This window comes from Bombina bombina, chromosome 4 (assembly GCF_027579735.1).
Source record: "Bombina bombina isolate aBomBom1 chromosome 4, aBomBom1.pri, whole genome shotgun sequence".
Classification (NCBI taxonomy): Eukaryota; Metazoa; Chordata; class Amphibia; order Anura; family Bombinatoridae; genus Bombina; species Bombina bombina.
In genome coordinates this window covers 493,815,361-493,843,034 of record NC_069502.1, presented here as the reverse complement: position 1 = coordinate 493,843,034, position 27,674 = coordinate 493,815,361, and the positions used below count along the sequence as shown (strand labels likewise).

The 27,674-nt window shown below is 36.6% G+C and overlaps 1 protein-coding gene across 1 annotated transcript in view; it reads left to right on the top strand.

Annotated features, from left to right (window-relative positions):
* LOC128656477 (collagen alpha-1(XXI) chain-like) overlaps positions 1–27,674 on the top strand; it is a 788,552-nt gene that overhangs the window by 560,737 nt on the left and 200,141 nt on the right. Inside the window, exons 12-14 of the mRNA XM_053710398.1 lie at positions 21,956–22,009; positions 24,990–25,043; positions 25,319–25,372. Coding sequence (XP_053566373.1) covers positions 21,956–22,009; positions 24,990–25,043; positions 25,319–25,372 — 162 coding nt within the window. The remainder of the gene's footprint in view (positions 1–21,955; positions 22,010–24,989; positions 25,044–25,318; positions 25,373–27,674) is intronic.

The window sequence follows — 27,674 nt, the reverse complement described above, 5'->3', positions numbered from 1 at the left end:
TACTTCTGTATACACATGATTAAGGTCAGTTGAAGACCGAAACGTCGTTGGCTTCCTGTATGTTTCATCATTAAAAGCAGTTAAAAGTTTATAAAGTGTGGTGCTGCTGCTCTTTTCTTCAAAATTGTCTACTTTTGGGCGGTTAGTGCAGAAACCCCTGTAGCGTGCACCCTCAATTGGATGGTGAGTGGCTGGGCCCATTTCTATATCTAACGCCTGCTCTGAGCAGGCAGACGAGGAATCGCCACAATTCAACCCGATCGAGTACGATCGGGTTGATTGACACCCTGCTGAATACGGAGAGCGTATTGCTCTCCGCATTCAGCGAGGTCTTGGCGTACCTGATCCGCACTGTCGGATCAAGTCGGAAAGACCTTTGATAATTCGGGCCTCATACTGTTCATTCAGGGGGGTCTGTTACATAAGGCATATTATAGTTATTATAGTAGGAAGAAGGGAGCTTGCTTGAGGAATTCCGAAGCTCTTTAGCATCTCCTTATGCCCACCATAGTATACATTCAGTGACATTTCTCCCCAACTGTTGTTAAGTTCATCAGTCAAAACTTCCCTGCCTAGATGATTGCCTAGATACAACAATACCATATACACTCCCCATGGTACATGGCAATAGTTTCCAAACTAAGTCTAGTGTCCTGGTCTTTGATATGATGTATACATCTAGATGGTTTGACTATTCTCATCTATTATGTACTGTCTGCAGCCGGGGCAGCATGTGGTGATTACTCTATAAATAGACAGCTAAACCATTTTGTTTATAAGCTTGCATTAACAGATCAGGGCAGATATAGGTCACAAGGTGTACAGCTTATTAATGTACTTCCCAGTTATCACACACACATAGGGCATGTATTATGCTATTTAGCCAGCCTGTACAACCTCACATACCCTTATGTTCAGCAAAGGCAGTTTTCTCCCAATTAAGTAGATATCAACTAAGATTCTGTCTTGGCCCGCTATTGTTCCCCTAAAGCTATCATAAGTCCATCAGTGACTGTATATGCCTCTTTATTTTATAATAGGGCCCTACTGCACTGTGAGTTCATATTATAGTTACTTTTAGCATTGACTTACAAAGTACATTACTTGTATGGACCCACAAAGCATATTCTCATTTGTTGTGTGTTACATATATGTATATGTGTTCGTTCCAGACTAACTGAACTGGTCCCATATCTTCAGAGGGCAGACTAAGAGCTATACATGTCTTTTCATAATTGGTCCACTTATTAGGGACATATTCCTTATTCCCCAAACCATAACAATTCAAGAGTTCCAAGTAAACGTCCATTTGGGCATACTCTGCACTTTAAATAAGGGGCACACAGTCTTTGGAGAGGAAGACTGTATTTCTGGGTTATTTTACATCTACTACACAAAGAATATTCTAATATTAATGTAACAAATTAAGTGTTTATCTATGTAAAATGCCTGTAATACTTGTATTTGTTACTATTGTTATGCTACAGAATATTCTTCAGCAAAGTACACTTTTTTCAATGGGTCCTTGTGGTTCACTACCTGCCCCAGTGATTCATGAGTTATATGGAAAGCAGCTAACCAATCACATCTATTTAGCAATCATAAGGGGCAGATGTTATTACTTGTCTTTAGGTATGCTCTATAGATGCATCTTTCTCTCACTCATAATTAATATCACACTATATTTTTTTTATTTAACTGTTTATATCATTCTACATAGGCTACTTCGCTACAAATGAGCATTGGTAATTAATCTGCCCTCCCCCCCTCATCTCCATATGTATACTATGCCGTTGTTTGATTTATTGGGTGTATTCCTATTTAAAGTCAACTCCAGTTAGACTTAATCTTACTCTCACATTAGAATAGTTTATATGTACAGCTACCTGGGATCAATGTACTTTTAGTAGTATCAATCTCTTCAAGTCCCCCGCCAACAACATCACATATGTCGTATCACAAATAGATAATACGGTTTCATAGTTTGATAACAAACCCTATAATTATGTCTCTGCTTGTTGTTAAATCCCTCGGTCACACCCCTTCCTCTCCCCTCCCCCCACCTTAAGCTAGCTTTGGTCTGCTGACTTTACTCCCTTTCTATCTATCACCTGGTCCATACGTGAACTCCAGGTAACTACCTTTTTATAATAAATGCTATAGTAAACTTCAATTCTATATATATTTAGAAAAAATTAGGTTTCATTCTTGTTCCTTATTACTGGATATGTAAAGCATATATTCTTGACTTATAGGTCCTGCTCATCACACAGCTGTATTTGAAACAAGGCATTATTTTGTTGTACACCTATTACCTGTCAACACTGTGTACTATCATTATTTTTGTCAATATATAAAAACCTCAATAAACAAATGTTAAAAGAAAGTCATTTTAAACACAAAACACCTATAGTATTGAACAGATACTATTCTTAGAAGAGCTATTGAGATTGGTCTTATTTTTTTTAACTATATTCTTGTTTGGAGATACTTGGTATCCCCAAACCCAGTGTACGGCCATGGGATCAAATGTTGTCCCCTCATACGCCAACATATTTATGGAGAACTCTGAAAAGAAGTTTGTATATAAATATGAATTGTTCTTACTATATGGAGACACATGGTGGTGTTTCATAGATGATGTGTTTGGCATATGGGGGGGGGGGGGGGCAACCTAGACACCATGTTGCAGTTTGTGACAGATCTAAATCAGGCAGTAAATGGTATAAAGTTTACTTTAAACTGGCAATCATGTTTTTGTAGTCTTTTTAGACACCAAGGTAGTTAAAAAATACTGCCAAAAACTGCTTAGAATGTGATATCCAAATTATATCTACTGACAAAAATAATATTTTACACTTCAGCACTTAAATAATGTAATTTCCAAATCTTGGCAAAACAATCCTAGACAATACTTATTAGATTCCCAACTATTTTTCTTTCCTTTCCGTTTTTTTGTTGGACAGAATAGGGTCTGTTGCACAGGAATCATTTTAAATATTTATAAATAGGAGGAGTTTTAGTACTGTCCATTCCAAGGGGATACTACATTCTTTTAAAAATCAATATAGTGTAGTGATCTGACAAAATGTTATTATTTATTGGTTAATGTTAATTTCTAAGGACCATATAAGACAACTAGGCTGATTCTTAGTTTTACTCCTATAGGGCCAGATAATGAGTGGGCGCGTTAACAGTTATGCTCGAGCGGAAAGGGAATTACCCGCTTTTATACAAGTGAAAGTAATGCAATCTCTTGATTACAAATGTGATTTACGCTAGAATGATTACTGTGTCCCTCAGAGATCTGGTTAATTGTTTTGCAAAACAAAAAAGTGTCACAAAACACATCAAAAATACATTACAAATTACAGTTACACTCATAATAACACTTTCTAATAAATATTATTTAAAAAAATATTGCACAAAAAAGTTTTATGGGCTCAAAGATATGAGGTCTCAGGTGAAAAAAAGGCAGGCAAAGGGCTTTAACATAGAGATGTCTAAAGTTGTATACGTATATATTTATATATATATATATAATATATGTATATATATATATATATATATATATATATATATATATATAAATATGTGTGTATTTACCTAATGTTTTTATATGTTTATATATGTATTTACAGACATAAATACATATATAAACACATAAATACATATGTACACACACACACACACACATACAGTATATATATGTGTGTATATATATATATATATTATATATATATTATATATATACTGTATGTGTGGCATTGGAAACCTTGCAGTCAAGTAGAGGGAAACATGTAAAAGCATATGTATATAATAAAGTGTTATGATTTTTTTGGTAAATCATTTTTATGGTGTTTTAAACAATCAAACAATACAATACAATAAAAACACTACAATAACGTGTCTTGTTACAGTATTTTTTGTTACAATGATCAGAATTGTCACAAGTTTGTGTTTAGTCCTTTTGAAGTTGAAGGCCTCCCAGTGCCAACCAGGAAATTAAAAGTAAGCTAAGAGGAAAAATAATACAGTATAAAGCAAAACATTTCTTTCTATCCTGCTACATTGGTTTGTCTCGGGTCTGAGCCATAAACACAGGTCTGGCGGAGTCCCAATGGAATTTGATATCTAGGAAAGTGTCAAGTCTTTGGGTTTTGAAGAAGCCATATTCTTCTAGTACTAGTGTGTCATCGGTGTGAGTTATTAGTTCCTTCCATGTGGGGGCTGCTGTGCTCTTCCACTTTCTAGCAATTAGTGTTTTAACCGAATTGATGATGAATTGCATCAGCCGTTGGCGTACATAGTCTACTTTCCTGGGCAACAGGTTCAGTATTGCTATGGTAGGAGTTAGTTGAAAGGGGGAGTTAAGAATAATTTGTATCAGGGATTCAACGTGGAGCCAGAAGGGGTGTATAACAGGACAATCCCACCACATGTGTAGCATTGTTCCCTTTTGCTCACAACCCCTCCAACATTTGTCTGAGGTGGTGGGGTATATACTTTTTAACCTAGTGGGTGTAAGGTACCATCTTGATAAGACTTTATAATTCAGTTCTATCATCTTTGTTGAGGTGGATGAAATTTTGGTGCAGCGGAAGATGTACTTCGATGTCTGCCTGTCTAATTCAGTTTTCAGTTCTAAGTGCCATTTGTTTGTGAAAGTCGGTAAGTTTGTTGTGTGTTGAGTCAGTAAGAGAGACTTGGCTAGTGATAGGGAGTGTCTAAGTGTATTATGAGTTGAGCAGCTTGTTTCAAAGGGTGTTAGTGGTCTGGTCCAGTCAGAACTGTGTTCAGATGTGTCCAGTAGGTGTGTTAGTTGTTTGTGTTTGAGCCAGCTAGAAAATGCCCCGTTCAGGTATTGTTGTAGGTCTTGGCGCGTTTTCACTCTTTTGCCTGTCAACAGTTTATGTATAGGAATTGTGTATCCTACTTCTGGGTGTGATGCTGTGGGCTTTGTGAAATCTAAACCACCTAGAAACTCAGCGTTTGGAGACATAGGCGACATAGGGGATCTATAGGTGGAAATGTGAGGTTGGGTTTTGGTGATTCTGTTCCAGTTTTCAAAAACACTACTGTAGAGGGGGGGTATATGCTTTTTATGTCACTTCTATAGTATGGAGGTAGCCAACATAAGTTCCAGCGTTCGGGATTTGTAAGATATGTGAGTCTATAGACACCCAGGCTTTGGTCATCAGAATTCCTGTGCCAGTCGAGTATCTCTGGAGACTAATCGCCTTATAATAGACGTCTAGGGCAGGGGAGTCCCTAATCCACCCTCTCCCTGCTCGCCTGTACAGTGTCGTTTTGCTAACTCTTGGTTTGAACCTTACCCCATATATACTTGTTTAGGATGTTCTGGAGTCTTACAAAGGAACGGAGAGTGGGTATCTTAATAGGAACTGCCTGCATGATATATAGGATTCTAGGTAACGTAGTTCATCTTTAGCGTCTGGATTCCTGCCCCACCACGAGAAGGGTGTTTTGGACCCGAATTTAGTTCTGTTTGTGTGGAATTGAGTAAGTTTGAATAGTTAAGTTGGAATAGTAATCTGTGGTTTGGTGTAAGATGAGTTCCTAGGTATTTTAATGCAGTGGTTTGTAGTTTATATGGAGTGCGACTTACTTGTATGTTTAATTCAGATTTAGGGAGATTAATATTCATCAATTCAGATTTGGTGTAGTTTATAGAAAAATAGGAAAGGTCTCCAAACTTTTTAAATTCGCGTGTGACTGCTTCTAGGGAGGTAAGTGGAGAGGCAAGAGACAAGAGGACATCGTCTGCATAAAGAGACACTTTGTAATTATTATCCCCTAAAGGTATCCCTACTATTTGCTCGTTTTCTCTAATACGTGCTGCCAACATTTCAATGCTGAGGACAAACAGTATGGGGGAAAGAGGGCAACCCTGTCTTGTCCCATTACTTATGTTAAGGTTATCTGAAAGGAGGCCGTTTATCCTAACTTTTGCAGTTGGTGAGAGGTACAATGCCCCAATTCTATTGATTATTGTGGTCCCAAACCCAAATCTTTGCAATGTGGAGAAAAGGAAAATCCCATTTAGAACGGTCAAAAAGCCTTTTCGGCATCTGTGGATAGGAAGACCCGTTTCTAATGTTATTGGCTTTTGCGTATTCACATCAGCTGGAGTGCCCTGATGGTGTTGTCTCTTGCCTCTCTCCCCCCCCACAAAACCCCGTCTGATCTTGCGTGTATAAGTGTTGGTAAGATCGGTGTTATGCGTGATGCTATAATTTTGGCAAGGATTTTAAGATCAGTATTTAAAAGCGAAATGGGCCTAAAATTAGATGGGGAATCTTGATCTTTTCCAGCTTTAGGGATTACTGAGATATGTGCTTCTTTCATTAGCATTGGACGGTGTCCTTCCCTCATCTAAGTGTGGAACCAGGGATAGAAGGGGAGCGACTAGTAGATCTTTGAATGTCTTATAATATTTATTTGTAAGGCCGTCCGGACCCAGGGCTTTTCCCCCAATGGCAGGTCTGATATGGCTTTCAGAATTTCATGTGCATAATCGGTTGAATCTAGGCCCTGTCTTTGTTGTTCGAGAGAGCGAGGGGACGTGATATTCGAGTCTAAGTAGGCTATTATATCTTGCTTTATTCAGGGGTGATTTGGAGATCGATAGATTATAAATATGTTCAAATATTTCCTAAAAGTTTCAGCAATGTTTGGGCTATCATGATTGTGTGTCCGTCTGTATCTCTAATAGAATATATATGGTTCGTTGAGCTTTCTTTACGTAGGGCTCTGGCTAACAGAGGGCCAGATCTATTGCCTCCGTGAAAATATACTTTTTTAAGGGCAAGGGCTCTTTTATGGGCTGCTCTTTGTAAAGTAGTTGTTAACTGCACTCTAGCGGCGTTAGATTATCTAGAGTCGTGTCACTGCGGGGTTAAGTTTATGTGCGTTTTCTGCTAGTTGCAAATGTCGAGTGCGGTTATTGTATTCTAAGTTTTTGGCCCCCTTCTTTTCCTTGCGCTGAGCAGTATAAAGCTGCCCCTAACTACTGCCTTATGGGCTTCCCATAACGTGCTGATGTTAGTCTACCAGAATTAGTAATGTGTCTGAAATATTCTTCTATTGTTTGTTTAAGTTGGTGACTAAGTCTGGATCATGTAGTAATGAGTCATCTAGTCTCATACAGTATGTCGTAGAGGTTTTATTTACCCAGTCCAGTTCTAGACTAATCGTCCGAGTGGTCGTCCATGCGCCGTATAGAATTCTGTATGTGATGCTAATGTCATGGTATTATGGTCTACAAGGAAATAATCGATCCTTTGAAAAGGATCTTTGTGTATGTGAGTAGTGTGTGAATTCTTTTTTCTGTGGGGTGTTGCAGTCTCCAGCATATCGACTAAGGTGTTTACCCCCGGAGGCAGTCAATTATATTTTGAGGGTTGTAATTACTACAGGTCTTTTGTTGGATGAACTATCAATCTTTGGGTTTAAGTGTTACGTTTAAGTCACCTCCTACCACCACCGCGCCTGATTGTCAGTTCTATAGATTTTATTACTGGCTCTTCTTAGAAATTTAAGCTGGCCCGTGTTAGGGGCATACAAGCACGCAAGGTCACTTGCGTGTTAAAGAGAAAGCCCTGTGAGGATCAGGATTCTCCCTCCGGGTCCCTCAAATTTATTAGTAAGTTGGAAATGGGTGTTTTTATGGAGTAGGATGCCTACTCCTGCTACTTTCTTTAGGGGAAGGGAGTTAAAAAAACCCTACAGGGTATTCCTGGGGACGAAAATATTGGGGGTCTCGCCCAAAAAAATGGTCTCCTGAACGAAAAATTATGTCTCCCTTTATGCTTCCTAAAGTGATTTTAAGGCAATTGAACCTCTTGGTGGGTGAGTTAGGCCCCCTGCAGTTTTGTGATAAAAGTTTAAGTTAGGTGTAAGGACATGTTTAATGTTGAAAGATGGTGTAGTGTTGAAGAGGCGGACTGAGATAGAATGAAGGGTACCTTATAAGAGAGCAGAGTAGTCCTGTTGATAAGATAAAGGTGGTCAGGAGCGTCATGAGAGAGCGTGTGGGTTATATCGTGAGTCGCAGAGTTTTTCTGAACCCTATCAGTGATGTTATTCTTTCTAGTGTACATGGCAGACCCGGACTGATTGGATAAGCTAACTTCTGTATCTGTGGGGACAAAAATCGTATTGTACATCCAGTAACAAACATAATAAACAAAACAATGATTAACAAGAAACAGAGAAACGGAACAAACATTGAGCCAGGCTATAGATCGCCCTGGCCTGTATGGGGGAAAATAAACAGGAAACCGAACACAGTTTGGCTAGGGAGGTGCTTGAAACACTTCATATGATATCTGGTATAGCCTATTTCTGTATATTTACCATAGGGTATACTATATTTCTTCATATAGTAGCTTTGCGGACCTCCTAAGAGGTTAAATAAAGGGTACATATTCAAACAATCAACCTGTAAATAGTAGAGCCAATTTAAACTATAATTAATGAAAACTTCAATATAAATTGTAAAGTAACGCTAAAGTCATTCACAAGATTGTCTCACAAAGCTCCAGAGGGACTCTCCAAAGGGTTGCTTGTGCTCCATCAAGTGTCCTTCATGAAAGAGGGAGAGGGAGTAGGGAGGAATTCTCTTTCTCTTTTCGTTAACCCTCTGCCATTGTGGAGCGTTGGGGTTGAGGTGGGTGGGAATCATCATGGGTGGTGAATTCTTGTCATTGCATCTTGGCAAATAGGGGTTGGTATGCGTAGGGCTGTGCAAAACTCCTCCAGGCCTCCTGGGTCTTTATATGTGATTATTTTGTTGTCTTTGTTAACTCTGATACTAAATGGGTAGCCCCCAACCGGTATTGTATGGCGTGATCACGCAAATGTTTCTGTTAAGTATTTTTGCCTCTCTTCTGTTGGCAAGGGTAACTGGGCTCAGGTCTGCATATATCTGAATTTGCTTCCCTTCAAAAGTGGATTGGGGAGATTTTCCTGGCTGCATTGAGCTATCACCTCCTTGTCCTGGTATATGTGGAATTTTAAAACAATGTCTCTGGGAGGCTCCGATCCTTTTGGTCTAGGCCTCAAGGCCCTGTGGGCCCCTATCTAGTTGAAGAGGTAAGGAAGTGGGGGTCGTTTGTCAGGAACTTGAACAAATTCCTGCCAGGTATTGAGGTATATGCTCTCATGTAATGCTCTCTGGCACTCCTCTGATTTGCAGATTTTGCTCCTTCCTCTGTTTATCCAAGTCTTCAAGCTGGCTTTTAAGTTGTTGTAGTTGGATGTCATGAATGGAGAGGCATCGGGAGTGTGCATCTATAGTGTTATTAGTATCATTAGCCTGCTCCTCTAAGTATTCCATTCTTTCTCCAAGCTCTGCTATTTCTTTTTGACTTCTGCAAGTCCTTCCTTTAGGAATTTTCCCCACATGTTGAATCAGTGCGGTGAAGTCTTCCTTAGTTGGTAAGGAATTGATGTCTGCTTTAGTAAGTGGAGCACTATGGCTATCTGGGTTCTCAGCAGAGTTTACATTAGTAGTGGAATCTTGTTCAGAATCTGTATCTGGCCTTGTGATGGGCTTACATGCCTTGAAATAAGTATTAAGTTTGGACACCGTTGTTAGAAGGAGTTTTCGCATTTAGTCCTTTTAATTGTCTTCTGGCTGCCATGTGGGATGATATCTGAAGCTTTAAGTTATAGTTAAAGGAGTTAGTACGTTGATGCCTGTGCGGTGTGAGCCAGATACGTATTGCAGTAAGAGCAGCACTGCACGAGGGATTATTGGCGGTTTTGGCCCTTCAGGTTCCTGCAGTATGTGAAGTTCGTTAGGAAAGCTTGTGAATCGTAAGTCCCAATTAGCTCTCACTAGTGTTGTGGTTAGTATATGTTATGATGCTTTATTTTAGGCAAATGTGCGTAGGCGATTAGGCTCCTCTGATTGTTTTTGTGCGCACTGCGCGCTTCTTTTAATGGAGGCCTGCAGTGGTGGCTTATCTGTTGCTGTGTGCTTTATTTAGTATCTCAGCTTCTAAATAGTATGCTATGCTCGGTGCGGTGGGTGCTTAATTACCTCAGTGAGGATCTCATCTGCAGCGGTCCGCCCGGTAAACGTTGTTTTAAGGCCCAGGCCGGCTGATGCCGGAACTTTCCGATGGTTTCAATTAACTTGATCTTAGGGCCGATGCTGAGTCACAAATGTCGCTTAAGCTGTGCCACTGGCAGACGTGCTGTGTAACGGAGCAAGTTTGAGTATGTTTCTCTTAGTTTGGCATACTTTATAGGTGCTCCCTAGCTTCACTTAACACGGAGCTCAGTTTAGTTGCGACCGTCCATGTCGGCAGTCGGCTCCACCCCCCTAGATAAAATGACTTTAACTTATGTGCTACCCTGTGTTATCCTATATTGATAAAGATTACAGCCATGGACATCTACAAGGGAGGTCAAGGGAGGTGGGACAAAAAAATAAATGTTTAAATGTTTCTTTCCTTTAAATTCCATTGAATGTAGCTCCATTTTAGAGGAAGAAGCATAGTATCCTAGGAGATACATAGCATTCTGGAAATTATAGTCAACTATTTCATTCTCATATTGTGTCACTACAGTTCTGGACTCTAATTCCCAGCATGCATTGTACAATGGTGGGAGTGAGCTTCCTTGAAGCAGAAAGTTTTTGCATGAGGTCACTCCCCCTCCTATGTATGCTATGAGATATATAGGGAGATTTCCACTGCACCGCCATTTTAAAAGTAGCAAAAAATAAAGTATCTAGTTAATCATTAATAGCAATGTGCTCTGAGTTAACACTTTCTGTGCTGCCTTCTACTCACATACTAGAATAGTTTGTAAAAAAAAAGGTTTTGCAACGGTTCCAAATAGAGGAATGGTTATTTTGCCTATTTTAGGTAATGTACTGTTAGCCGTTTAGGATATATATTTATAGGTTAACCTTATACTGGTTCTTTGGGTTTAATTTTGATTAAGTGTTTTTGTCTTTAGAACTGTCATAATGAATCAGATCAAATAAACAAAGCACTAAATAATAAATAACAAATATATATGCTCATTCTACTTTCATTTATAAGTTAGGAGTCTGGATAAAGACATTCAATTTAGTACAAAAAATTTGTAAAAGTGTATTACAAGTTATTGTCTAGGCATATTTCATTTTTATTACCCCCTCTATTAGTGTACTCACATAACAAGTTGAAATATTGTAATATGTTAAGGCTCGAGCGAATGCCTAAGGTGTTCTAACATCTGGGATGTCGACATAGTCTAAACTTCTTCACTAATGTACTTCTAGGGCCCAGGGTTGCAATATGGATAGTGCACACTGTACTATTTGATTGCACTCCACTTGTAATCTAGGTCTGTATGAAGTTTCAGTACTTTTAAATTAGGCTATTCTTGTTAAGTACTATAAGGTTATTGAGCTGATGATATGAGCCTGGTTAGTTTACCAGAGGTAATTTTCATTGAAAAGTAGCCGATTGGTGTCAATAACATGCTTTAAAATCTTTTAAGGGCATTTTAGAACTTCCAAAAATACTCATAAGTCTGATGGAAATGAAACGTAATAAATTAAAGTCATTTTTCAAATGATAAAAAGGCATGACCTTAAACCATGTTATTAAAAGATCTTTATTTAGCTAGCAATAACCTAAAATTAAAACAACCATTGTCTGTGTAATTATCTCCTAGTATCATTTTTGTATCTGCCTAGTAATGACAACAGAAGGTTGTTTTAACTTAAAGTCAATGGGGACTTAATATTACAAAATGTGAAACACATATTCTTCAAATCTTATGAATGTTTAAGGAATTGTGGTGCAGTGTTTCCTAATCTAATTCCCAAAGTTGTCATGCAAATGTTTTATATCACTTTTTTGTAGTTTGGGTACAGATATGTTATATTGCAATATACACTTAATTAATCCTATTTATATTTGTCATGTAGCCTAATGAGCATTTTCAGAATCACCATTTTATGGGCTCTATGTACTAAGCAGTTAGCACGCTGCCCCGCTAATATTTTTGCGTCAAAACTAGCGCACGCATACCAAATGATATGTAGAAAGTAGTCAACTATGTCCAAACCCACATATTTAAACTTGCGAGCATACTTTTTCCACCAATCCTCCAATACCACTCTATTTTTGAATGCAAATAGACAGATTTGACAACCAACTCGCAATAATACTAATGCACTAAGAAATCTATCTGCTTGCTATATTTTTTCACCTCCCACCTCGTTGGGATTTTGCCACTCGGCACCTTTTAGGTCGCAGGCAAGGTACAAAACAATAGGAAAGTTCAACCCGAGACGCCAGTCTAGACCTATTTGAAAGGGTGTATGTAACTCATCACTGTACTTACATTGTTGAGTTTTTTGAGCTATGGAGACACTTCCTGTATTTGTTTCTCATCTGTGTGATGAAAATCCTGGCTAGAAGACAGACTATTGAAGAAATTGTACGCAAATTAATAAGAAGGAGATTTCATGTCCCCCGTGTATTGGTTGGTTTGCACGGCCCTTTCAGATAGAGAGATCATACAAAGATTCCAGCTTGTTCATGAATCCATATTACACTTGTATCGAGAGATAGAAGATTATTTGTAGCCGATGACGGTGCGTTCACGGGCTATTCCGAATCCTGGACTATTAAAACTATTTGCTGCATTGTATTTTATGGCAACAGGGTCCTTTCAGGCAGTTTCGAGTGTCATTATTGAAATAAGTCAATCAGCATTTTCAAGTTACTTAAGTAAAGTAATCAAGGCTATGATGATTATTTTTCCTCGCTATCAACGAGATTACGAGTTTTGCGGTAACAGGGGTGCATTGCTAACGAGTAGTTTTTTCTCACTGCTCACTTAAGACAACGCTGGTATTACAGATTTTTTTAAACCCGGCGTTAGCCGCAAAAAAAGTGAGCGTAGAGCAAAATTTAGCTCCACATCTCACCTCAATACCAGAGTTGCTTACGGTAGCGGTGATCTGGCAAAACTTGCTCATGCACAATTTACCCATAGGAATCAATGGGGCAGAATCGGCTGAAAAAAACCTAACACCTGCAAAAAAAGCAGCGTGCAAAGCATTCTAAACGCAGCCCCATTGATTACTATCAGAAAATACTTTTTATGTCTACACCTAACACCCGAACATGAACCCCAAGTCTAAACACCCCTAATATTATACTTAGTAACCCCAAATCTGCGATGCCTGACATCACAGAAACCTGCATAATATTATTAACCCCTAATCTGCCACTATGGACACCGCCGCCACCCTACATTATCCCTATGAACCCCTAATCTGCTGCCCCCAACATTGCCAACCACCTACTTTTTATTTATTAACCCCTACTCTGCTCGTCCCCAATGTCGCCGCCACCTAACTATACTTATTAACCCCTAATCTGTCGCCGCCAACGTCGCAGCCACTATAATACCAGTTATTAACCCCTAAATCTAAGTCTAACCCTAACCCCCCACCTAATTTAAATATAATTTAAATAATCTAAATAAAATTACTACAAATAAATAAATTATTCCTATTTAAAACTAAATACCTATAAAATAAACCCTAAGCTAGCTACAATATAACTAATAGTTACATTGCTATCTAGCTTAGGGTTTATTTTTATTTTACAGGCAAGTTTGTATTTATTTTAACTAGGTACAATAGTTATTAAATAGTTATTAACTATTTAATAACTTCCTAGTTAAAATAAGTACAAATTTACCTGTAAAATAAACCCTAATATAAGTTACCAATTACACTATCATTAAATAAATTAACTAAATTAACTACAATTAATTACAATTACATAAATAAACTAAAGTACAAAAAACAAACCAGCACTAAATTACAGAAAAAAATAAAATAATTACAAGAATTTTAAAAATAATTACAACTAATCTAATCCTCCTAATAAAATAAAAAGCCCCCCAAAATAATAAAAATCCCTACCCTATACTAAATTACAAATAGCCCTTAAAAGGGCTTTTTGCAGGGCATTGCCCCAAAGTAATCAGCTCTTTTACCTGTAAAAAATACAATACCCCCAACATTAAAACCCACCACCCACACACCCGACCCTACTCTAAAACCCACCCAATCCCCCCTTAATAAAACCTAACACTACCCCCTTGAAGATCACCCCTACCATGAGATGTCTTCACCCAGCCGGGCAACAAATGGTCCTCCAGAGGGGAAGAAGGTCTTCATCTGATCCAGGCAGAAGAGGACCTCCAGACGGGCAGAAGTTTTCATCCAGGCGGCATCTTCTATCTTCATCCATCCGGAGTAGAGCGGGTCCATCTTGAAGCCAGCCGATGCGGAGCGTCCATCCAGACCGTCGACTACACGACAAATGACGGTTCCTTTAAATGACGTCATCCAAGATGGCGTCCTTTGAATTCCTATTCGCTGATAGGAACAGCAATAGAATGCGAGCTCAATCATATTGGCTGATGAAGGGCATGTACGCATGCGTGACACGCGTCAGATAGGAGCTTACCTTGTGTTCCCTGCAGAAGCCTGCTCCTGAATAAACTTTTTTTGGACCCACTGAGAGACTCCGCGCTTCTTTTTTCCTCATCGTAATTGTAATTTAGGTTAGGATTTATTTTATAGGTACTTTTGTATTTATTTTAGCTAGGTAGTTATTAAATAGTTAATAACTATTTAATAACTATTCTACCTAGTTAAAATAAATACAAAGTTGCCTGTAAAATAAAATAAATCCTAAGATAGCTACAATGTAACTATTAGTTGTATTGTAGCTATCTAAGGGTTTATTTTATCGGTAAGTACTTAGTTTTTAATAGGAATAATTTAGTTAATGATAGTAATTTTATCTCATTTTATTTAAATTATATTTAAGTTAGGGGGTTTAGACTTAGGGTTAGACTTAGATTTAGGGGTTAATAAATGTAATATAGTAGCGGCGACGTTGGGGGCGGCAGCAGATTAGGGGTTAATAAATGTAGGTAGGTTTTGGCCAATGTTAGGGATGGCAGATTAGGGGTTAATAAAATTTAACCTAGTGTTTGTGAGGTGGGAGTGCGGTGGTTTAGGGGTTAATATATTTATTAAAGTGGCGGTGATGTGTCCGGTCGGCAGATTAGGGGTTAAAAAACTTTATTTAAGTGTTTCTGATGTGGGGGGGGCCTCGGTTTAGGGGTTAATAGGTAGTTTATGGGTGTTAGTGTACTTTTTAGCTATTAGTTAAGAGTTTTTATGTTACGGTGTTAGCCCATAAAACTCTTAACTACTGACTTTTAAATACGGGTAGGAGTGTTGACAGGAGAGGGACTACCGCTCACTTCTCCGAGACTCGTAATACCGGCGTAAGGCAAGTCCCATTGAAAAGATAGGATACGCAATTTACGTAAGGGGATTTGCGGGTAAGCTCGAGTCACGGAAAAAAAGTTGAGTGGTACACCTGTACCTGCCAGACTCGTAATACCAGCGGGTGTTAAAACGCAGCATTGGGACCTCTCAACGCTGCTTTTTAAGGCTAACACAAGACTCATAATCTAGCCGTATGTTTGCTTGCCATCTACCCCCAGAAGAATGGCAATCTGTAAAATCGAATTTCTATAAGATGGCTGGGATGCCCAATGTCCTTGGGGCCATCAACTGTACCCATGTTGCAGTAAAACCACTTTGCACACATGAAGAGATTTATCGGAATAGAAAGCATTTCCATTCATTGAATGTTCAGATGGTCTGTGAACCCAATATGAAGATGATCAGGGTTCGTTCAAACTACCTGGGGTTGTGTCATGATTGATATATCTTAAGGCAGACTGGATTATATAGAAAGTTTGAGGACGGAGATAAGCCCGAAGGATGGCTTCTAGGTAAGCATAAGTCGCGTCAAATTTGTCTTTTTTTTAATTTTTTAAAAAATTTTATGATAACATTTTAATTTTTTTTTACAATTGAATACAATATAATATTTCTAAAAAATTCTAAATCCTAATTTAATAACTTTATGTAATATTCTTCCTTTTATTATTATATTTTTTAAAAATATTTCACTAGGAAAGTTCATAAGCATCAAAGAACCAAGGTTCTAAAAAATGATTGGATGTTGCATATATAGGCCTATTCTCATTGGCTCTCCCAATGTGTCCAGTTATTAACCAGTTCTGTATTTCTGCTTTTTGAAAAAAATCATACTAAGATAATGAAGAAAATTGTATAACATAACAAAAATATTTTAAAAATTATAAAAAAATGTATTTCACAACTAATGTCAATTATGAAATTAAATTTTCTTTAGATGTAAAATATAATGATTAAAAACATATTAGAATGTTTTGTTATATTGGTATGTCATTTATAAAGCAGGTGGTGGATTTTCTCATAATCAAGGAACATTAAAATTATAATATATTATATGCTTGTTTATTGTTAAAGATATCAAGTATCAATCAATAATTTAAAAAAAAAATTCAATAAAAATTATAAACACTTATATTTGTGTATATGTGTAGAATGAAAGATTTACCAATAAAGGTTTCAATAATTATTAACAAAATAATTTTTTATTTAATGTGAAATAAATAATGTTTTTTTTTAAAAATCATCTAAGTTGTTCAATTGTTATTAAATGCGTTGTATAGTTTAATTTTATATTGTATCATTTACTAATACTTCAAATAATATAATTGTTAAATTCTGATTACTTTTTTTTTTTCCATAATAGGAGATGGAGGGTGCTCATGTACAGAATGGCTGTTGACTTCGTATAACAACCCACAAGGCAGAAAATAAGTTTGTTTCAATGAGGCACATCGATTTACCAGGGGGATAATAGAGAGCACATTCAGTCTTTTGAAAATTAGATTTCGCTGTTTCGATCATTCTGGCAGAGCAATGCAGTATGCACCAGAGAAAGTTGCTAAAATTATATTGGTTTGCTGCATACTACATAATATAGCAATTAAAAAAGGATGCCAGTTAGAGGAAGACATCCCCATATCTACTGATGATGGGACAGAAGAATTATTTAGAAAACGACCAAATAGGCATGGTATAACAACAAGGGACATAGGGGCATATTTATCAAGCGCCGTACAGAGCTTGATGCCCCGAAACAGAAGTTATGAAGCAGCGGTCTAAAGACCACTGCTCCATAACCTGTCCGCCTGCTCTGAGACAGAGATCACCAGAAATCAATACGATTGGGTTGACTGAACATCCCCTGCTGTGGCAGATTGATCGCAAACTGCAGGGGGCGGCATTGATAAGTGGCGAGAGCATATGCTGTCAGCATTTATCGATGTGCAGTGGACATGATCCGCAATATCTTACAATCATAAATATGCCTCATGATGTCTGACAAATATTTTGATGACTAAATTTTATGTCATACTTTTTTTTTAATAAACAATTCATTTATTGACTATTTTTTTTTCTTATTTTAAACAATAAAAATTATCGATATTGCGTGATTTAATATATGCATAAAAGTAAATGAGGGCCTATGTGCAATGTAAAATACGTAGCCGCAAAGTTATTTATATTTTGACAAATAATGTAAACTATCATAACTAATATTTGATACATTCAACAATCAATTGTTTATATTAATTTTACGTCAATTTGTAAGTTATACATTTACCGCTGTCACAGTCTTCCTTTATGCCGGTAATGATCTCAGGCCCTAGCCACTGAACAAGCTTCTGTTCGCAGTCATTTAAGTCCGCAAAATATTGTGGTCCAACTCTGGTAGCACGTGCAAAAAAAATTTCTATGGCCAATTAACTTTGACGAAACGTTTGATGTCATTATAACATTTTTTAATCTGCTTAATGACTTTTTTTCCAGGACCCTATGCACTAACTGCATCACTTATTTGTTGCCAGATCATCTTTCGTCTTGCAAAATTGGTTCGTCTTAAACGACATCCGAATAAGTAGTCATATGATTTGATAATCATATCTATCAAAACAATGTTTTGCTGATGCGAAAAGTGTGGATTCTTTGATTTAGAAGTCTGGGTCTCAGATCCAGATGAAGCCATATCGAAATTCTAATTTGAATTTGACAAAAAGAAAAAAAAAGAACGCAGGGAATGAAATGTTCCAAAAATGTTGAATAATATAATGTTTTTTTTAGTAATATTGCCCTTTCATAGTTGCTGATTTCTATTCCCGTGACTACTATGACGTTTGTGACACCTTGCAGGTCACGTGTTAATAATTGGCTATACAATTCTCCAGACATTTTAGTACATTAGATTAGTCGCGGCGAGCAAGGCGTCAAATTTATTATTATTATTAGATGTGACTATTTCAGAGTGTTTTTTAGTGCATAGTGCCGGCGGACATCATTTTGCTCGCTTTGAGTTAAAGCGAGTTTATACGCTTCTACAACGTCGGATAAATTGACTGCACATGGTGCCCTAGATCTTTTTTTTTTCATTAATGTGATTTAATAGGTACAAATCCATGCTGTCTATTCTGCGATTGTTAAGAACTTCACTGTATGCAAAACTGTGCATGGCAGTAAATAAATCTACAGTGAGTCATGTTTTAATTATGCGCAAGATAATACAATATATTTTATCAATTTCTCATAATGAATGTTTTTCTTTGTTTACACTCAATTGTTCTGTTGCAAAATCTTGATTTTTTAAAAATGTTAAAAAACTCAGTTGCTTTAGTTTATGTTTATGGTTTTGGTTGGCAGCTACCACAAAAAATATTATTTACAAGTTGTAAAAGCAGCATTAATTTCTGCATTCAGAGCTATTGAAATTTCTTTAATTGTTCTAAAGCCAAATTTATTGAATTGATTTGAATTGATTTGCTTGATGTTGAATTGATTTGCTTAATCTGTCATCTGTCTTGGTTTCTGGTACACTTTGAATAAAAAAAAAGAAGCAAATTAAAATATTTAGTTTCAAATTTAAATTTTATATACATACATAATACCGTATTTTATGGGAAAGTCCTGGAATCACTACTTAGTTGCACGCATCAAGCGTGTTAGAAGGTAATAGTACAACAAACGGCTGTTTGTATTATTGCACCTCTATCTCTGTGTGGATATTCAACTCCACAGGTTAGAGGCAATATTCATATTATAATCTTTAAGATCAATGCTGCACTGCTAGTAATCAGTGTAAATGGTCTGCAAATGGTTGACGCGTTTCACCCTCCTCAGGGCTTTGTCAAGACATAACGCTTAATCCTATTGGGTGCATTGAAATAGCCTGGTCATTTCATTGGTCAGTTCATTAGGGATAATTTAAGTTTAAAATATTTTTTATTGAATAGAAATGCGTAGTACAATAGTATCAAAGCAACGTTATAACAAAATATACCATGAACAAAATGTACTCAAAGATCACTTTCAATAGAGACATACATTTCACTTACTAGAATAGTTAACAGAAGAAAGGAACATTTAAACTTGCAAGTCAACTGTACGCCCTCTAATATCATTGTGTATAAAGAAAATAAGAAACCGGGCACTCATTAGCCCTAATAGGGAAACGAGTAAAGATGAGCCAACTTGGCATAAGGACTAGAGTTCCAGAAAGCTTGATGTATAAAGGTATAAAGGTCAATTTAGATTACACGTCTCCCTCATGGGGAGAGTAAGGGAGAAAGAGGAAAGAGAATAGAGGAGGAGAAAAGGGGAAGAAAGGGAAAAAAGGGGGGGGAGGAGTGGGAGAATTCTGAATGGGAGGGGGATTAGGGATAATTTAATGTGGAATTTTATAAGGTGGAATCAATTGTTTTTTCTACCATTTTCAGAGCTACATCTTAAAAACAGGTTTTTGGATACATGCTTTTAGACTACAAATATCTGCCCATTCTTAAATCATCCATTTTGTAGGGCACTCTGTGGTTTATAAACATACATATATGAAGTACTAGAATTAAATGCTAAAATTGTTTATTTTTACCTTAGTATATATCATATTATTACATATAACTATTTTCTAGATTACACTAGTCTAATAGATTTTACTAATCTAAAAAAACATTGTATTACATTTTAACTAGATTTTGCAAGTAATTCATACTTTCTAAATGTAAAATCTGTTTATATTTTTATACAGTATATTAATGGTAAATGAGCTTAGGGAGTAAGAAAATGAAAGATATCTAATTCATAATTCAAACCCGATGGGAAGAGGGTCTGCATATTGTAGATTGATTCTGCTTCTTTCTTGAGGAGTTTTATCTCAAAATTCCCACCTCTTCAATTGAGTTTGACCTTCTGGATGCCTCAATATGTGAATTAATGTAAATTATTGTTGTAAACTTGGGTGTCTATGTTACCCCTTTCTATGCATGATAGATGTTCACATATATGTTTCCTCAAAGTCCTAGTGGTCTCACCAATGTATTGTTTATGGCATGAACATAATGTAGATTACACCCTTATCCTGGCATCGCACTATTTCTTTAATGTAATGCACAAAATCATTTTGGCTTGATTTTATTTATTTACATTTTTTTATGGTATTTGCATGCCCTGGAACCAAATCAAGGAAAGGTTCTTATGTATCTAGAAGGGAGATGTTCCTAATACCTGGTGTTATTATATATATATATATATATATATATATATATATATATATATATATATATATATATATGTTTTAGTAAATGCTATTTATATGCTTATTATACAATTATTCTGTCCTTTATGATTCCTTAGCTGTAAGTTACTGCTTTTTACAACTGACTCATGACACTGACCATGGGTGTAGGAACTGGGGGGACTCATCCCCCCATGAAATCATGTGGGGGTGCAAGTATTGCATAAATCCCACCAGTTAAATAAGGCTTGATTGTTGCTTAATAGCCAGCACTGCTGGGGAACTTTTTGTTCACAGTGTTGCTTCTGCTGGTCAGTAGAAGGCTGCTCAGTAGGAGCACTAAATGTCTGTGATAAAGCCCCCAGTATTAAGAGCAGCCTGCAGGCATAGTGTCAGGTATTGGCAGCACCATAGACACTGTGTGTAGGTGGTTTCCAGTCCTATCACTGCCCTGTTCACTTCCCAGGTCTCAGCTCCCTGTGCATTCTGTTCCCACTTCCGGGTAGAGAGAGATGGCATAGTTCCTGTGTACACAACCTGATCAATAAACTGGCCACTCCACATCTCCAGCATGGCCAGCTTGGAGGAGACCAGGCAGATGCAGCTCCTGGAGGAGCAAGGTAAAAGTCTGGGAGTCAGCTGTGCTTAGACAGGGAGCTACTCTAGGCATGGGAGCCCATCTCTGTGGACAGTGACAATGGCACTGCAATGCAGCCTGCACACAGCACGTCTGTCAGCTCAGCAGTCAGTGATGAGACTTGGGGCTGCTTTTGTATGGACTTATAAGTGGAGGGACTCGGATAGAAGGTGAAACACTATACCAAACTCCAGCACTGCTCTGTATCCTGTCTTATCCATCCAGGGCAAAAGGAGCATTCTGGGTTATTCCAGTGTTTTGTGTGTATGTGCCAGAGTGTTTCTGTGTGTGTGTGTGTGTGTGAGAGAGAGAGAGAGAGAGAGAGAGAGAGAGAGAGAGAGGGAGAGAGGGTGCCTGTGTTGTCAAAATGTTTTGTGTGTGTTTGTGTCTGAGTGTTTCTGTGTGAGAATGTTTGTGTGTGTGTGTATGTATGTGTATCTATGTATGTCTGTGAATGTAAGAATTTGTATGTGTGCATGTATGGAGGGGGTAGGGGCCTCTCATGTATTTAAAAGTTTAATAAATAAGAATACACTGGCAGTAAAATTGCTATGCCTCCTAGATTTTTTGGGGGTTCGTACTCCCATTGACGTAACCCTTTCACTGTTGAAACATTTCTAAAACTGTGCTGAAGCTTCATCTAGCAATACAAAATGAAATTGAAGAAGCAAAATTTTTATTTGGGTGGATTGATTTTGAGTGAAGATTTAATCCTGGTAATTACTCACTTTTCTGTGCACAGGGACCAAGAGGCTTGCCAGGTTTAAAGGGCAATTCTGGTCAGAATGGTGGTAAGGTAAGATATTAATTTATCACATACAAGAAATAAAGGACATTATTGTATATAAAGAAATATTGTATTACTATTTAAACCTCCTTATTGGCTTTATTAGTCGGTTATATTGAATGATCTTCATTATTTATTAAAATTACATTTTGTCACACTTTAACATGATGTAAATAAAAACATACATGTCTCACATAAACATGCAATAAATATAACTGGAGTTGGTCTCTGAATGTTACATGTGAAGTGATACTGTCATATATCACAAATTAGTTTCAAGTACTTTTATATTTTGTCTGAACAGTTCCATTAAATGTTAATAAAGAACATGAGGCCCCACTGTTGGTAAAATGTAATAAAGATATAGAGGTACAATTTGTAGCTCCCTTTGAATAATTGAAAATTGAAATTGAAATAATTCTCATCATCCATCTTTTCTCATCATCTTATAGGTCCAAATGGTTCAAAGGGACATGAAACCAAAATGATTCAGATAGTGCATACAATTGTAAACAATTTTCCAATTTACTTATATTATCAATTTTTCTTTGTTCGTTGGTATCCTTTATTGAAGAGGAAGAAAGCACTACTGGGAGCTAGCTGATCACATTGATAAACCAATGACAAAAGGCATATATTTGCAGCCACAAATCAGCAGCTAGCTCCCAGATCCTGGCCAAGGTAGATAATCAAAGTAAATATGAATGTTGTTTAAAATTGTATGCTCTTTCTGAAAATATTTTAGGTTTTATGTCCCTTTAACAAACAGTCAGTACATCCAGTAATTATATGTTTGCATGTTTACCAATACTCGTTCCATTAATTAATTAATTAATTAATTAAAGAAAACTTAATGACTTCATTATCCTCAAAAAAACATTTTACTAGTATTGCCTACAACCAAACACTGTAGTTATTGATCAGTATTCCCCATTGTCATAAAACATTGTCCTACTTTCAAATAAAGCTCTTTGGGGAAAAAAAAAAACAAAAGAAAAAAAACATTGTCCTACTTTAAATTAGTGTTATATTTGTACTTTTTAATGCATTAACTGATCCTTCAAGTGTATGCCACATTAGCAAAATATGAATTAGGATATGATGCCATCAATGCTATTTGTAATAATATCACATATAGGGGTAGATTTAACAAGCATTGGATGCTGCAATATACCCCCGTAGTTTTAGTTTACCCTTAAACATAAGTTAAAGGGCCACTGTAAGTAAATATTTTCTATGCCTGTTACTAACTAACTACCCCAAATACGCTTTTTATCAATAGCATTTCATTAACATATCTCTACCGTATATCAGAAATCTTGTCTGCAAATTTAATTGTTTTCCAAACCCACTCCGTGGGTATTCTTTGCTCTGTACCAATCCGCTTACAATACCTAGGTTTCAAAATGGCGCTTTAAACACAAAGTTATTGGTTTAAGTATTTTGAACACTCAGTGCTGAAAATAGTGGGCAGGATAACGTGACATCATCGGCGAATAAAAGATATAACTTTTAGAACGTTATGAAACTTCGTTTTGGAGAAAATATAGGTCAGTAGGTTTTAATTAATGTTTATTAACTTTAATATGTTAGTTGTTTAGCTTAAAAATTATAACAGAAAGTAATCCTTTGAGGTGGCGGACATCAAAAATCCCGATCGAATATGATCGGAATGATTGACAACCTCTGCTAGTGGCCGATTGGCCACGAATATGCAGGGGGCGGTATTGCACAAGCATTTCACATGAAAGGCTTGTGCAATGATAAATGCTGACAGCGTATGCTGTCGGTATTTATAATTGTCGAGCGGATATGATCCGCTACAGCGAATCATGTCCGTCCGATACATGCTAAACTGTCCCCAAAGTATTATCAATGACATCATAAAATTTAGTTTTCTCTGATATCACACATGGCATTACTCACTCATTACGTGGCATATGATATTGTTACAAAAGTTATATGTTTTTTTATAATAATCACCACTCAGTTTGAATGAACCCTTAAGTGACCAATACTACTACTGCACTAATACCTCAAACAATAGGCTTTACAATTCTTCACTACCATAACCCATCCCAGTACAATATGTCATGTGCAGTCATGCCCTAATAATCCCCCATGAAGTGAATCTCCACCCAGGACCCTCTTCCAGAGGGAATGGGTTGGGATTACTATTGGTAGGTCTTTAAAAATGAAATATGTATATATTCCCCCCACTGCAAATAATCACCCTCTAAATTCCTATACATAATCCTGCATGAATATTAGACTAAGTTTATTGTGTACTGATACAAGTTTAACCTCATGTTCCCTGTACTCCTTTATATCATCTTCTTGAATACTGGACTGGTTATTTTGTGCATTGCTACAGGATTAACATATTGTTTAATTTAAATCTATTCATTTCCCTGCTTTGCTTGCTGAACTGTGAACTGTGATTTTTTTTTAGACTGTTTTTGTGATACAATAGTCTCTCCTTCACATACAGAGTGAGATAAACATCTCTAATTTATGTTTCTAAAATTCTTTGAGGGACCTCGTTGTACTGACGAGACTTCTTAGATCATCCTGCATGAGCGGAGGGTAGGGAGGGGCGAATGTTTTGCAACATTCAAAAATTTAAAGAAATTTTAATTATGCAATATTCCAATTAAAAAAAAAATGAATCTATTTGTAAAAGTATTTGTTATGCTCTCTTTAAAGGTAATATTGGAATTATGCAATAATCGAAATAGAAACATTAAAATTTATATTTTTGCATCTATTATGTATCTGTTAACTAAACTCCCTACCACATGAACTATTGAACATCTGAATAGTATTTGTTAAACTGAATGTTACATTCAAAATGACAAATGTGGATATTCAATTTCATTATGAACATTTCTAAACTAAAGTTACATTTGATTACGGAATTTTAATGGATTTTCATTGTTATCAATTGGGAACACCTTGTATTATGATTTTGTATTATTTTTCCATCCAGGGAGAACGTGGAATCCCTGGGTTTCCAGGGCTGCATGGTCAACCAGGATCAAAGGTCAGACAAAAGAAAAATGTTTTGGTTTATTAAAAAAGATTGAACAAATACATGTTCTTATAAGTAGTTGTTAGTTTCCTCTTAAATGTTACTTTACTAGTATATATCAGACATTCATACATTAAACTGGTTTGTACACTGATATGTTCATACATTTAAAATAAAGTGAAATAGCTTATGTATGGTTTTGCCTGTTTTTCTACATTGATCTAGTAACCTTTTACAGAAGTAGTAAAAGCATCAACATATCATAATTCCCTTTTATATCTTATTAGGGTGAGCGAGCACCAAAGGGAGACAGAGGAGTTGCTGGAATTGATGGAAAAAAGGTAAATAGTTCAAATGGACAGTAAACACCTTGAGATTGTTATATAAAATGTTTAGTTATGTATAATGAAACAACTTTGCAATGTATTTTCATTATTTATGTTGCTCCTTTTCATGTAATTTAGCTCTGAAAATTGAAAAATTTCTAATTCTCAGAACTTAAAATTAATCTGCTGACGTTTCAAGGCAAACTCTGCTACATATCTGTCCCTAATGGGTTTTATAATCTAACAACTGCAAAACAATTCACTCTATACTAACATTATAACCAGGGTTAGCCTTGTTGTTTGTGCGTAAAGCCCAGACTGGCTCCTCCAAATAAGGCAAATGCTGAGAGGAGTTTTGCTATTGAAAACTAAAAGCAGTAAAATGGATATTAATTTGTTTAAAAAACATTAAAACTTGGCTGGTATGTTATTCTACAGTGACACGATGTGTAATTACAAGGTGTTTACTGTCCCTTTAAATCAGTGATTTACAACTTTTTAACACATGGTGGCCACAGCTCAATATTTTTGAAGCTTTAAGGACTGCATATAAATGTATGTAGTTTAAACCACCAAATAATAATATACTTCGTAAAAGGTCCAGTGGCACAGGGGATATAAGTAGCCTCTATTTGCTGTACCAAATCATTGGTATATATTCAAGGTCCCACTGGGAACTGAATCTCATATCAGACTGCTTATGAAGAGATTGAAGTCTCAATGGGAGTGTTCATACTTTTATCTACTACATAGTCAATGCTATCTATAGTAGAAAGGGATAAGCTTATGTAGAAGGCATATAAACAATGTCAAATGTAAAAGAGTTATACATAAAGCTGTAGAAAGATTCCTTTAGAGGCAAAAAATAAATAAACTGTTAGAGCTCTGGTTATATCCTACCCCATAGCGGAGGTGGGATTAAATTAAGGACCTGGACTGTTGAGTACATTAAGCAAGCATGAGGGAAGCTTTAGTTGCTAAAAAGAAACTTCATAAAAGCATAGAATTATTATGAAAATGTAAAGTATAATTTTGAGATAGGCTAAATTATTGTTTGTTCACGGATGATACAAACATTATCCATTAGCAGACATTGGCCTCCCAATAAACTGGCCAGAACAGATTGGACTAAAATGCCCTTTAGAAAGGCAAACAGTAGTATAATGCAGCCTAACAAAGTAGACTACTCCAACCACAATAAAGCTTTATCAGTGCACATATAAAATAACTAAATTTCCCAGTTCAGGTAGTAACAAAGCTCCAAAACCCCTAGGTCCAAAGTAGATGAACTTATTGTAACATTCCCATAGTCCGGCTCTGGTCTGAGCTGGATATACAGAAACACCAAGCTCAGTGTCTATAAATAGAGAGTAAGTGACATAAACATAGGCTGAATAAAGGATTACAAATACAACAATAAACTGCAACAAAATTATTATAATTTTAAGTATGAAGAGACAGTGCTGTGCAAAGTCAGTTATCCAGTAAAGTCTATTAGGATGAAGAACATTACAGTGGGAGGAAAATTTAGTGAACCTAGAGTTCCTTATTTTGTTTATAAGTTCACAAAGCTTTACTTACAAATTGTCATCATCATTTATAACTTGTAGGCAATAGTGTTACAAAAGGAGAAAATACTGACAGATGAGGTAAACATAAGAAGAAAGTAAACATATGAAAGAGAGTTATTGTGAAGATGTTTTCATTTTCAGCCCAACAGTTAGAATAGGAAACAAAATGGACTGAGCTGCCCAGACATTTTTTTCTCTCTGCATAGCAGTTACTGATATGTAACAGAACGTATTTGGAGCACTGTTACCTCTCATTCTGGCAGTAACGGGAATATCTTAATTCTCCAGAGTAGCATCTCCATGCAAGCAGGTAATGTCATTTCAACTGTTATCAGGTGAATTACCTACTCTGGGTCATTAAATAAATCCTCCAGACTGTGATCCCTAGGTGAGCGGGCCTGATATTTTCCAGCCTTCTGCCCTTTGTGTTCAATGACATTGGTAGCTTCCATAGAAAATTGCAAGAATCCAGCATGACCGATCTTAAAGGGACAGTGTACTATAAATTTGCTTAAAGGAATAGTAAACACCAAAAATGTTATTGATAAAAAATATAGATCATTCCTTTATTTACCATTCCCCAGTTTTACATAACAACACTGTTATAGAAATATACGTTTTACCTCTGTAATTAACTTGTATCTAAGCTTCTGCTGACTGCCTCCTTATCTCAGATCTTTTGACAGATTTGCATTTCAGGCAATTAGTGCTGACTCTTAAATAACTTCACGTGCATGAGCACAGTG